This window comes from Tachyglossus aculeatus, chromosome 9 (genome assembly GCF_015852505.1).
Source record: "Tachyglossus aculeatus isolate mTacAcu1 chromosome 9, mTacAcu1.pri, whole genome shotgun sequence".
NCBI classification, from domain to species: domain Eukaryota; kingdom Metazoa; phylum Chordata; class Mammalia; order Monotremata; family Tachyglossidae; genus Tachyglossus; species Tachyglossus aculeatus.
In genome coordinates, this window is record NC_052074.1 from 43,437,226 (window position 1) to 43,450,572 (window position 13,347).

At 47.8% G+C, this 13,347-nt stretch overlaps 1 protein-coding gene across 1 annotated transcript in view; it reads right to left on the reverse strand.

The window, feature by feature from the left end:
• NEB (nebulin) overlaps positions 1 to 13,347 on the reverse strand; it is a 207,242-nt gene that overhangs the window by 48,859 nt on the left and 145,036 nt on the right. The window contains exons 100-112 of the mRNA XM_038751620.1: positions 12,625 to 12,732; positions 11,913 to 12,020; positions 11,135 to 11,239; positions 10,270 to 10,374; positions 9,009 to 9,107; positions 8,334 to 8,444; positions 7,907 to 8,011; positions 6,978 to 7,082; positions 6,219 to 6,323; positions 5,087 to 5,191; positions 4,748 to 4,852; positions 3,126 to 3,230; positions 1,829 to 1,933 (exon numbers count right to left, since the gene is read on the reverse strand). Of these exons, the coding sequence (XP_038607548.1) occupies positions 1,829 to 1,933; positions 3,126 to 3,230; positions 4,748 to 4,852; positions 5,087 to 5,191; positions 6,219 to 6,323; positions 6,978 to 7,082; positions 7,907 to 8,011; positions 8,334 to 8,444; positions 9,009 to 9,107; positions 10,270 to 10,374; positions 11,135 to 11,239; positions 11,913 to 12,020; positions 12,625 to 12,732 (1,371 nt within the window). The remainder of the gene's footprint in view (positions 1 to 1,828; positions 1,934 to 3,125; positions 3,231 to 4,747; positions 4,853 to 5,086; positions 5,192 to 6,218; positions 6,324 to 6,977; positions 7,083 to 7,906; positions 8,012 to 8,333; positions 8,445 to 9,008; positions 9,108 to 10,269; positions 10,375 to 11,134; positions 11,240 to 11,912; positions 12,021 to 12,624; positions 12,733 to 13,347) is intronic.

Here is a 13,347-nt window from a genome sequence, read left to right on the forward strand (position 1 = left end):
CCCTCCTCCTTAAACTGGGAGCCCCATGTAGATCAGGGACTACATCCAACCTGATTATTTAGTGTCTACCCCGGCACTTAGTGCTTAATAAATAATAATAGCACTCTGCACACACAAACCGCTCAATAAATACAATTGAATGAATGAATAAATACCACAATTGACATCAGTATTAGTGGGCATTCAAATGATCCCGACAGTTGACTTCTTTACCTCCAAATATATGCTCTACCTTCATCACAACGTTTCATCAACGACAGTTTCCCTAACTTCAATTTAAAACAAGGTTTTAGTACGTGGTTTAAAATTCTGGGCCCTAAGCACCAAAACAACTGAACTTCATTTCAATGCTCAGGCTAATTTCTTTCTTTATTCTGTACCTCCGGAGCACCTACTGAACTGCACAGTAACAAGCAGGCCCTCAATAAATTCTGCTTCTGAAGCCCTGAAGTCACCTCGCCCACAAAAGTTCACTTAATCTAACCTGATGCTCTCTGCTTCTTTGAGCACCAATAGAGGAATAGCAGATAATTAGGGAGACAGACCACTTTCCATGAGGACAACCAAGGGCGGGGATGGGATCGAAACCAAACAAGGATCCATAAACAAAATGAAAAAATTAAAGTTGTGCTAATGCAGGTACCAGTGCTACACTTTGAGGAAGAGTTTTGAGGTTAAGTTCGTGTCCTACTTTTGAACCTTGGTGTCTGCTTTCAAAATGAGAGGAAGCTGGAAATAAAGTAGACAACCATCAAATTGCAGGCTAATTTAGTGATGGCTTTTCATTGAGTTTTGTATTTAAATTAACCTGGTAAAGATTCTGATGGATCTTTCGCACTCAGAGAAGGGTAGGCGGAATCTTTCACTACTCCTGTGTGGCTAATACATTCCTCTCATATCAGGGGTATCTACTGAGTCCACTCATCAAGCTGTCAAGAGCACTACAGTTGGTAAAAAGTCAGTCCGAGGATTCTTGTTCAGCAGGCAGGCAATCATGGAACCCTAGCTTTATCCATTGCGGCGGATTGCCAGATTTTATAAATCCCACCATCAGCGGCCCTGTGGTCTCCCTTACTGTGGGCAAGGGACATGTCCACCAACGCTGCTGAACGGCACTCTCCCAAGTGCTTAGTACAGTGGTCTCCACACAGTAAGTGCCCAATAAATACCACTGATTACAACCTGCAGCAAGATCCTTCTCATAGCTCAGAAGCAGCATGGCTCAGTGCGAAGGGCCCGGGCTTTGGAGTCAGAGATCATGGGTTCAAATCCCAGCTCCGCCAACTGTCATCTGTGTGACTTTGGTCAAGTCACTTCACTTCTCTGGGCCTCAGTTCCCTCATCTGGAATATGGGGATTAAAACTGTGAGCCCCCCGTGGGACAACCTGATCACCTTGTAACCTCCCCAGAGCTTAGAACGGTGCTTTGAACATAGTAAGCTCTTAACAAATACCGTCATTATTATTATTATTATTATTATTATTATTATTATTATTATTATTATTACTGATGGGCTCAAAGATTGGTTCTGGCAGTCATTTTCATAATTAACATGCAGGTCTCATTACTGTCGACAGTGAGCCCGTTGTTGGGTAGGGACTGTCTCTGTTGACAAATTGTACTTTCCAAGTGCTTAGTACAGTGCTCTGCACACAGTAAGTGCTCAATAAATTTGATTGAATGCATTACTGAGTTTCATCCCATTCCCACACACATTCTTTTACCTGAACATACCTTCTCCCTCATTGCCCTTTGGCTGGCCTGAACTCCCTGTTCACCTGATGATATCTTGTGGCTTGGAAAACCAGAGCAGGATGAAAATCATACCTCATTCAGCAGCTGAGTCGCGTGCTTGAAATGTCTATTGATCGGGCAGTCGGCTTCATACTTGAATTGGGACTTTGTCTTCTCAAATAACTCCTTGTATTTACACTAGAGAAAGCCAGACCAGTTGTCATTCTAAAAATCAAATTTGCTGAGCCTCGAAATAACTTCACAATCAATTTCTTAAAGCAGCTCCAAACCCAACAAACCCTAGTAGCCTGTTCAGACCAATTAGGTGATCCCCTCTGAGAGAGAAGCAGACATGGTAGCCCAACTCTCAAGGCCTTAAAAAATAACCAAATACACTAGAAGAATCCTGGTCCCAGTGGGTCTTTTCGACTCTGGTTCCTCTGACTCCACACCCCATGTTGGATAAAATGCATTTGTCCCAAGTCTCCCCTGTCTACAGCGAAACTATGTTCTTGGGCTTCAAGGGGTCAAGTGCTCTAAGGGGGGAGGAGAAAGGGGAGGTAGAAGGGGGTTCTCACCCACTCCCTCTCCTACAGCGTCCACTTGGCTTACAGAAACAATCATATTCAAAATGACCTCATCGTTTACTGGGAGGCAGAGCGGAGGGGAGTTCACAAAATTGTTGGATCTGCAACGCCGGAAAACCAGTCACCCGGAGATTTTCTTCAGAAAAAGCTGTTGGAGATGATTTGTGGTCGAGGGACCCCGAGGAGAGGAGGGACAGTTCGGGATTTCTAGAGAGTTCTCTGAGAGGGAGGGATGAGGGGAAGGCTGCCCTTAAATGGACATTCTCTGGGTGTCAGTGAATACAGTGAGTGCCTCCGGACAGGGGAATTGTCTCTGAGACGCTCCAGAGATTGTGTGCGTCAGTCCTCCCACGGGCAGCTTCTGGTCCTATCTCTCCACACCCCAGGAAATGGTCCATGTTTTTTCCAATCTACCCCAGGGATATGTCCATCAATGACTGTCCTCCTCCCCTAGGTCCAAACCCTTGAAGGGGATGAGTTTTAGAATCATCACCAGGAGGTGAATCCATATGCCCTCTCTCCCTGGCTTTGCCCAATTCAGAGAACTGGTCATTTCTACACTTAGAGAGATTCTACAACGAATTAACAAATACATTCCCCCCCACAAAGCCTGTTCTTTAGAGATGTGGATAATGCTCTGTCTAATTTCAAATATAATAGACATTGCCACTTGCTCGGTCACACCAAGCCATTGTTCCCACAGCTCTCTCTGCCGTCCCCGGCCCTAAAATGCCCCTTCAGAACCACTTTTAACAGAATCAAACCCATCCTTAAAGGGATCGGAGACTGCGGGAAGGCCTCACCTTGCTGTACAGAGACTTGTTCTGTCCTGCCAGAACGAAGTCTGGCGTATCCCAAACGTAGCAGCCGATTCCCCTGAGCAAGTTCAGGTCTTCCTTGTATTTAACCTGTGAAGGGACAGAGGGTCAGGAGGGAATGTCGGGGATGACCTCTGGCTCCCAGAAATCTGGAATGCCACTGGGTTTCTCCAGCCGCTGCTGCTGAGGATGTATTCAGTCACTCTGTTCACTGCATTTTCATGCCAAGGGTATCATTAAAAATTCTGAGTGCAAGAAAGTGTTCTGGCTTGTTTTAATGCCTGTGTCAATTTGTGCCCAAAATTATGTGTCAACAATAACATGAAAGGGCAACTGGACAAGACTCATCCAGAGGAAGTATTTCTATGGAGACAGACCTCGATACATACAGTATTATCATTCTGCGCATTCATCAAGAACACACACACACACACACTAAAAATCCCAGAGTGAACCTGAGAATCAGCATGGCCTAGTGGATAGACAGGCCTACGAGTCAGAAGGACCTGAGTTCTAATCCCGGTTCCATGCCTTGTCTGCTGAGTGACCTTGGGCAAGTCACTTCTCTAAACCTCAGCAACCTCACTTGTAAAACAGGTATTAAGACTGTGAGCCCCATACGGGATATGGATTGGGTCAAATCTGCCTAGCTTGTAGCAACTCAACCATAGTAACTGTGAGCCCGCTGTTGGGTAGGGACCGTCTCTTTATGTTGCCAACTTGTACTTCCCAAACGCTTAGTACAGTGCTCTGCACACACCATTCATTCATTCAATCGTATTTATTGAGCGCTTACTGTGTGCCGAGCACTGTACTAAGCGCTTGTGAAGTACAAGTTGGCAACAGATAGAGACGGTCCCTACCCAACAGCGGGCTCACAGTCTAGAAGGGGGAGACAGATGACAAAACAAAACATATTAACAAAATAAAGTAAATAGAAGAAATATGTACAAGTAAAATAGAGTAATAAATATGTACAAACATATACATATATACAGGTGCGGTGGGGAGGGGAAGGAGGTAATAATAATAGCGACATTTATTAGGCGCTATGTGCAAAGCACCGTTCCAAGCGCTGGGGAGGGTACAAGGGTATAAATGCGAATGAATGAATGAATGAATACCCTTGTACAGGGTACTGAATGAATGAATGAATGAATAATAATAATGGTACTTGTTAAGCGTTTACTATGTGCCAAGCACTGTTCTAAGCGCTGGGGTAGATGCAAGGTAATCGGGCTGTCCCATGCGGGGCTCACAGGCTTAACCCCTATTTTACAGATGAGGTAAATGAAGCCCAGAGCAGTGAAGTGACTTGCCCAAAGTCACACAGCTGACAGGTGGCGGAGCCGGTATCAGAACTCACAATCTCTGACTCCCAAGACCAAGCTCTTTCCACTAAGCCACGCTGCTTCTCTAAGTACACAGTACATAGTACTAGTAGGTAGTAAGCGCTTAACAAATCCCATAATAAAAAAAAACACTTTAGCCATTGAGACTGTGAAGCCATATGGAATATATAAAATGGGCAGAAGCTGTGTATTGGTGAGGATGCCTGTGCGAACACGAATGTACGGAGAAAAATTCAGAAAAACGTTAGCACTCACACTGCTGATGGCATCGGTGACTGCCCGATGGTGGTAGTGCTCCGGACGATCCGGAATCGACCTCCAAATTCCCAACTGACTCATGTAGTTTTCCTTGTATTTCACCTAGGGTAGAAACGTGACAGTGACGACGGAGTCTCGGCCCATGTAGGAGAGGCTGAACTGTGACATCCACAGAGTGCTCCGATTCTTCTCGCTGCTCACGTGGGTTTTCGGATGGTATACGAGTGCACCCCCGCCAATCCCAGCCCGAACACATGCACGCGGCAGAGAAAAGCTGGGACGAAGAGGGAAAGAGCCGCTTCAGAGAGGCTGAGTTGGAGAACGGGGGGTACGTACGCTGCTGATGTCATCGGTGACCTTGCGGTGGTACACAATGTCCAGGGCGTCCTTCACGGTGTGGTATTTGCCTTTGGTGGCTTGGAACGTTTCTTTGTACCGTAACTGGAAAGGGGAGAAGCGTATCGGTTGGATGCAGCCTTTCGGTCGGCTGGTGGGAGTTCTCCCTGGGGTGGAATCACTAGAAGTCCACTAGAATCTGTGCGGTGCTTCCTGACAGGCTTTATGGGAAGCTATATGGCATGACCCTGTTCTGTTGGAAATAATATATGGTCATCTGAATCTCAACAGAAGGGAGAGCAATCATTTTATGGGGGCCCTATTCCCCCAAACTACCCCATTATTGCCACTAGCTCCGTGAAAGCTCAACTCCAGATCTGGTCTAAGAGAACTGTCTTTCTCTGTACAACTGCCAGAGCCAGGACTGCCCAGTATTCCCCAAGACACGGTCCCAGCAGCAGAGAAATCTTCCCTCCTGGGCCATCCAGGGAACCACTGGCTTTCAAAACAACTTTCCAACTGGTGCCTCTGCGTGAATTCCCCCCTGGAGATATGCCCACCCCTCCCCGCTTCAGACCGCTACCCACGTTTGGCTCTGAGTTGCCCGCTAGACATTTGAGCTATCTAGCCTCACCCCCCAAGAGAGCCTTAAGCCCTGTCTGCAGAAGAGGGGCACGGTCACTTGCCAACCCCGTGACGACGTCTGATCTTTTCCTCGATTATACACTTGGCTGGGACCTAGAAGTCATTTTAAATAGATGATTCAGAGTAAACTCCACGCTCCTCTTGACCGTAAGCTCCTTGTGGGCATGGATTGTGTCTACCAACTCTATCATATTATACTTTCATTCATTCAATCATATTTATTGAGCACTTACTGTGTGCAGAGCACTGTACTAAGCGCTTGGGAAGTACAACTTGGCAACGTATAGAGACGGTCCAAGCGCTTAGTACAGCACTCTATAAACAATAAGCACTCAGTAAATACCTTTGATTGTTTGATAATATAGACATTCTCTGCATTTCATGGTAGTTCTGTGGTAGTTGCCCATGGTGCCCCAATACCCCTCTGCTGCCCTTCCCATTCCCTGACCGGGGAAAGCAAGAGGGAGCAATGATTCTTGGAACATACATCGCTCGCGTTCCAGTAAGCTTTCTTGGCTCTGATGAGGATCGGCGTGTCGGGGACTGGGGTGTACTTGTCCTTCATCTTTTCGTACTGAATTTTGTACTTTTTCTAGGGAACAAAAAGACAAAGTAGAACCAAGCTCGATTTCCACTGCTTTCAGGCACCCTAGCCCATATCGTGATGAATGATGAAGTGCTGGGGCGTTTTGTATCTGCAGAGTAAAAAGGGGTTTGGATGGATTCATGGACAAGTGGTCCATAAAGGGGTGTTGGTGGGCACATCTGTTACCATTAGGATGGATGTCCAGGTGGGCAACAATCTCACTCGGTGGGCAACAACCTCACTGTTCCTCTATCCCATGCCCAGGTCAGGGACATAATCCTGGGGTGGAAGGACCATTGGTTTGATCCCGTAGTAACACTGTTAATGGTCTTCTGTTTTTACATATATTAACTTGAGATTAGTTTTGCATCCAGAATTTCACTGACTGTACTCTCCCCAGTGCTTAGTACAATGCTCTGCACATAGTAAGCACTCAGTAAATACCACCAATGATGACTAGTCCTGAGTCACTTCTCAGAATAAAAGCTCATTGAAGATGTCAGCTGGGGGAATGAACTTGGATGTGTCATGCTGGACATCAAATGAAATGACGACAAAGTAGAAATAAATAGTAGTACAATTCACAGAAAAATGTCAATCGCGTTTATCAATAAGTTTTTCACTCGTGATTCTTATCCCGGGGCTGGGTCCCCATCATACCTCGCTGACCATGTCCTTCACGTGTTTAGCATGCTTCAGGGCTGTGGTCTGGTTGCCGGCGTGGTGATGAGGTCTTTCTTTGGTGGCCAACTCAACGTACAGATACTACAGGGAAAGAAAGAGAAAGAAACGTCAGCAAATCCATGCCTATTCTCTATTCCCAATATATGCCACGTAGTGGTGATCTCCCAAGCACACTCCTCACTCTAACAAGTGTCAAGTCAGCCCTGTTAAAAAAAAATACCAGTAAGAAATTGGACAAGGACCGTATGGGAGGCCTTTAGCTTTAATTCTATTTGTTCTGACGACTTGACACCAGCCCACATGTTTTCTTTTGTTGTCCGTCTCCCCCTTCTAGACTGTGAGCCCGTTGTTGGGTAGGGACTGTCTCTATATGTTGGCGACTTGGACTTCCCAAGCACTTAGTACAGTGTTCTGCACACAGATAAATAAGATTGAATGAATGAATTTCTTCCCATGGCACCCTCAGCAAGTTCGTTTTGGGGGTGGGCGTGTCAATCAGTAATGCTCCTTTGCCTGAAGACAGTGGGTAGGTAATATCTGCACTCTAAACTCTCAAGTCCTCCATATAAAGAGTTGCCAGAGAAATTTCAACTGCAATAAAGAGCAGGAAGGATGGATGGCAACTACACACGTCCACATGCGTGTAATACGGTCCCTGAAAAGGATAAGAAGTGACATTAGCCAACCTTTATAGTGTACAGCAGAAGCAGGGCGGGGAAATGCTACATCTTTTAAAATGATCAGCAATGCCTCGGCCTCGTAGGGTTGGTGAACCGGAGTATCCCTGGGAGGCTGCATCACCTGAAAAGTGTCCGGCCCCTCCCACTCCACGGGGAACCTTCAGGAGCCTAAGGAAGAGGACTCCTGTCTTCTTTGCATCTCTTTTGTAAGAATAACCATCTCACCTGACTCTGGAGCTTCTGCCCTTTCTTTGCCCTCAAAAAGTCAGGAGTGTCGACAATAGAAGTGAACTTTGACTTCTGCTTCTTGCCCACCGCTCTGTACACGATCTGGACATTAAAAAGAACACACATTATTACCATTAGATTTGCTGAAAAAAACTTTCTGCGGCTATATTTATTTCACAAACTGAAGCCACTGGGGCAAAAGAGACAACAGAAACCAAATTTTTTTTAAAAAGTAGCTGCCAATGGACAGAAAAGAGACTGAAGGCCTTTAATGTAAACAATGACTCAGCCAAAGAATGTAGGAATCCAGCCCCTCCGAATGCCAAAAATTCAGGGTCACTGGAAGGCAGGATGCACTGAGCAGAGTTGACTTCTGAAAATTCACGAATGCGGCACTAAATCAGCACAGAGGCATCAACTTTACCTCACTCAAATGGGTCTTCAACTCCTGCACTTTCCTGTACTCAGGGGTGTCCAGCACCACGCTGTATTTGTCCCGTATCTTCCTTGCACTGTCCGTGTACACGTAGTTAGACTGGAAAGGAAATGAAAGGGAGAAATAAGGGCCGGGCCTGCTCGGCCAGAGTCCCTGGGATGTTGTACTCAGAGGTGGCCACGTTGAGGTGGGCAGAGAAGGGGCCAAGATACGACCTCCTGGCCGGTCCCCTGCAATCGCCAGGCGCATCTAGGGATCGGCAACGGACAAACAGACGCGTCCCAGGGCTGGGATGAGAGCTCACCTCCTCCAGGAGGCCTTCCCAGACTGAGCCCCTTCCATCTTCTCCCCCTCATCCCCCTCTCCATCCCCCTCCTCTTACCTCCTTCCCTTCCCCACAGCACCTGTGTATATGTATATATGTTTGTACAGATTTATTACTCTATTTATTTTACTTGTACATATCTATTCTATTTATTTTATTTTGTTAGTATGTTTGGTTTTGTTCTCTGTCTTCCCCTTTTAGACTGTGAGCCCACTGTTGGGTAGGGACCGTCTCTATATGTTGCCAATTTGTACTTCCCAAGCACTTAGTACAGTGCTCTGCACATAGTAAGCGCTCAATAAATACAATTGATGATGATGATGATGATGGGATCTTACCCAGAGCTTCCGCAGGTGGCGAGAACGGACCATATCGGGGGTGTCATACAGGAAGCAGCCCAGGCCCTTCAGTAACCGGAGATCCTCTTTGTATTTAATCTGAAGAGCCAAAAAGAAATCCAGATGTAGTGAGTTTGTGAAGGCCGACGTCTAAGCAGACTGAACGCTAGAAATCGCATCACTCTCCACAGGTTAAATACAGCCCGTAAGGCCTCGGACTTCCAGTTCGCTTGTCTTCAAGGAGCTGGTTGACGCTTCAGGTCACTCTCACCTTTCACCTTGCTGGGGGCTGGCCTGTTGCTACCTCTTTACTACTCCTCCCCCAGGACCTTGGTTCCTGTGAGAGCCCAGAGCCAAGGCACCCCAGGCCTTAGAACCCTCTTTTCGGGTTGGAACAGTGAAGCAGGGTGGGAGTGGGGCAAGAGGAATGGGGACAACGCCCATCGGGGGGGAGCACAAAATCAAAATAATAATAATTGTGGTATTTGTTAAGTGCTTACGGTGTGCCAGGCACTGTCCTAAGTGCTGGGGTGGACACCAGCAAATCGGGTCAGACACAGTCGCTGTCCCATATGGGGCTCGCGTTCTCAATGCCCATTTAACAGATGAGGGAACTGAGGTATAGAGACGTGAAGTCATTTTTTTTTGATGGCATTTATTAAGCGCTTACTATGTGCAAAGCACTGTTCTAAGCACTGGGGAGGTTACAAGGTGATCAGGTTGTCCCACGGGGGGCTCACAATCTTTATCCCCATTTTACAGATGAGGTAACTGAGGCACAGAGAAGTTAAGCGACTTGCCCAAAGTCACACGGCTGACGAGTGGCAGAGCCAGGATTCGAACCCATGGACTCTGACTCCAAAGCCCGGGCTCTTTCCACTGAGCCACGCTGCTTCCCCAGTGTCGTTTGCCCAAGATCACTCGGCAGAGAAGTAGAGAAGTCGCGATTAGAAGCCAGGTCCCCCTGACTCTAGCTACGAGGTCACTCTGAGGAGCTCCCACCTGGAGAGCTTCCTCTTGCACACCCTGGCTAAGGAAGGGCAGGTGGGTCCCCATCCCTTATATAGTCTCCCTCCCCAGCCCATGGGCTCTTTCCCCTTCATTTGGCCTCCGGCAAGCCCTCGAGGACATCAGGTGGAAAAGCTTGTATCAGTGGGCCGGCCACTTGGATGCTCAGAGCGTTCTGTGGAACTGGGTGACCTATTCAGTCCTCCTGGCCACACCTTCCTGAGCCAGAGGACCTCCATCGTTGGCTACTTACGTCACTTGTGATGTCTCCCACGTGGCGGCAGTGGAGCACTTGAGGGGTGTATGGCAGGGAGATCATGTGGCCTTGCATCTTGAAGAAGTTGGACTTGTAGATCAACTAGGAAAAAAAGATTCAGAAGATGGGAAGGGGTGCAGAGAGAAAGGGTTGACCAGTGGGGCAACGGCCAGAGGGGAACGCAATTTTGGGCTCCCACTGGGCTACCTGTTTGGGGAGGGCAGAGGGAAGAGGAGGAGCTATGCACGGATACGGGAAGTCCGGGAAGTCAGGCAAGTAACGCAAGTCTGTCCCAATCAGGCCCCTTCCCAACCTGGCTGACATTACTGTTAAATCTGCTGCAGGAGCAGAGAAAAGTGGCTTTCATGGGGGAGATGGGAGAAGAGAAAGGAGAGGTGCAGAGGAGGGAGGAAAAGACAAAAGAGGGGTGGACACAAAACGGGCTGGACCCCAGAGGTAAAAAAAAAAAAAAAGACCAAACATGGCCGAGGAGGGAAGAATGCAGCTTCTTCTTACTATTATTATTTTTAAAACATAATAACAATGGTATTTGTTAAGTCCTTTTTTATGTGCCAAGCACTGTTCTAAACACTGGGGTAGATACACAGTAATCAGGTTGGACACCATCCTTGACCCACACTGGGCTCTCAATCTTAATCCCCATTTTACAGATGAGGTGACTGAGCCCCAGAGAAGTGAAGTGACTAGCCCGAAGTCACACAGCAGCTAAGCGGTGGAGCCGGAATTAGAACCCACATCCTCTGACTCCCAAGCCCACGCTCTTGCCATTAGGCCACACTGCTTCTGACCGATTTCCTTTATTTTTGCTACACGCCCTTTCCCATCCCGAGGAAATACATACATCGCTGACAGCTTCCTGTGTGGCTTTGACTTGGCGGATCTCAGGCGTGTCTGGGGTCGTGTGAATCTTGTCCTTCAGTTTGTGGTACAGTTGTCTATACAGCCTCTGCACCACAGGAGAAAGCATTTCACACCTATGAGTCAGTCTAAGGAAACCCACCTACACTTCTCACAGTCCCCAGAAGAGATGCAGAGCTACGGGAGAACCATGGAGGGAATGGACAGGGCCCTTTTCTATCCTCCACATGTTAAGGAGAAGAAAGAGGAACACCACCCATGGTGTAAGAAGCAGAAAAGATGTCACGCCCAAAGTCTTCCTCAGATTCAGCGTGTGCTTCGGGTACCAAATCACCAACCCCGATGCAGATCTCAAATCACAGGTACCCTTGGTGGGAGTCAGGGTTTGTTGGGATCGAAATAATGAATCAAATATTCTAAATCTCAGTCCTTTCTTGCTGGAAATAGCTACTAGCTTTGTTAGCCTATCTCCTGACTGAGCCACATTAGGAATTTCTCAACAGGACAGGAGATCGTGCAGCCAAAAGAACAACAACAGCAGGAAAAAAAAATCAGGAAATTTGGTTTGTAATCAACCAAGGACTTGACTATGGTCAAACCGATAATCAAGTATTGCCCAGTAGTGAAGGAGAAGAGGACATCAGCAGAACGATCCATCCTTCTCCCCTAAAGAACAAGAAACACTGCCCAATGCAAATTCCAGCTGCTACTGAACTTATTGCATGCACCTCCACCTTTCCCCACCGAGGCATCTACTTTACCTCACTAGTGACTTTGTTGGCGTTCCTTATATGCACGAAAGGAACGTCATTGGGTCCCAGGGTGTAGCCGTATGCCTTGAGGTGTTCATAAGCTTCTTTGTATTTAAACTGTAAAACCAACATTAGAATTAGAGAAAGGAGGGGAGAATGAGCAAATACGTAAATCTACTGGGCACAGGGTCTTTGATCCAAAGCGACTGCTCTCTCGGGGAGCCCCTGCAAAGGGGAGGACCGACGCATCCTCCGGCCAGTAGGATCGGGAGAAAAAGCTGATGTCAAGCTGATCATTTTGGGGGGCTGGAAAGCCATCTTCACTTCAGAAGCCTCGGAGCCGTTGCTGGCGAGGGAAAAGCCTCCTTAATGGGGTTAGGATTTGTTCCCTCAGTCACAGGCATTTTGACCCCGGTCTTGCTGGGAGACTATACTGAGCACCAGTGATGTCTTTCTGGTGCCTGGGGGGCGGGAGAGGGGGGAAACAGGGGGACGGTCGGATATCCAGAGCATTCCTGGGTCTAGATCTCTAAATGCTGTGCTAATTTCCCAATCTGAGGCTCCACGCTCTCCCTGAAGGCACAGGATTGGTGGGATGGGTGAAACTCCTCAGTCTTCCAGGCCTCAAATGGTGGACAGGCAGCCTTGCTCTTCTCCCCGCCCAGCCCTGCAAAACTGCCAAGTGGTCACTGCTCTTGTTCCAGCAGAAAATGCTACTTACATAACTACTAATGTACTTGATATCCTTAACATGCTTGAAGTGGGGTGCATCAGCCGGGAGCTTATAGCCAGTGGGGAGGTAGTGTAGACCAGTTTTCCGGTACAAATTCTGCATAAGAAGAGAAAAGAGGAGTGAAAATAGCCTCTACTGAACCTGCCCTCAAGGGCCAGCTCACACCATGTTTTCACCTGGGCACTTTTCCCTTCTGGACAGCCAGCGTTAGAACCAAGTGTGGCAGAGGAGCCACAGGGAAGCGATCTACGAGGCCCGTTAGACTATTTTAACTCCGTGGTTGAGAGAGACAAGCCCGGGGTCAGAAGGCAGGGGCCACAGGTCAGGCGAGGCAGAGTCAGAAAGTGAAGTCCAATGTCCTATATGTAAAGGACTCTCGAGTTGCACCCAAAGCAGAGCCTTCGAGCCACATCGTAAGCTCTTGAAAAGATGGCCCTGCTCAGTCTGACCTCAGAATATGGGAGGCAGGGGCTGCTTGGTTTGCAGAAGACCTGCTGGCCCGGACTCTGGCCCCCTCTCAAAACCCTCAATCCCACTCCCGCTTCGTCGGCCTGAAAACGTGGCCCGGGAGAAACGATGTTTTAAAGGCCAACCTTGTGGGGGTTGATATTCTCATCCTACCATGGACGCTGGCTGCTGGTATATTCTCATCCTACACCCTCAGGGATCTCATCTCATCTTTGGGCTGGCCCGGGATCAGCTAGACGCCTG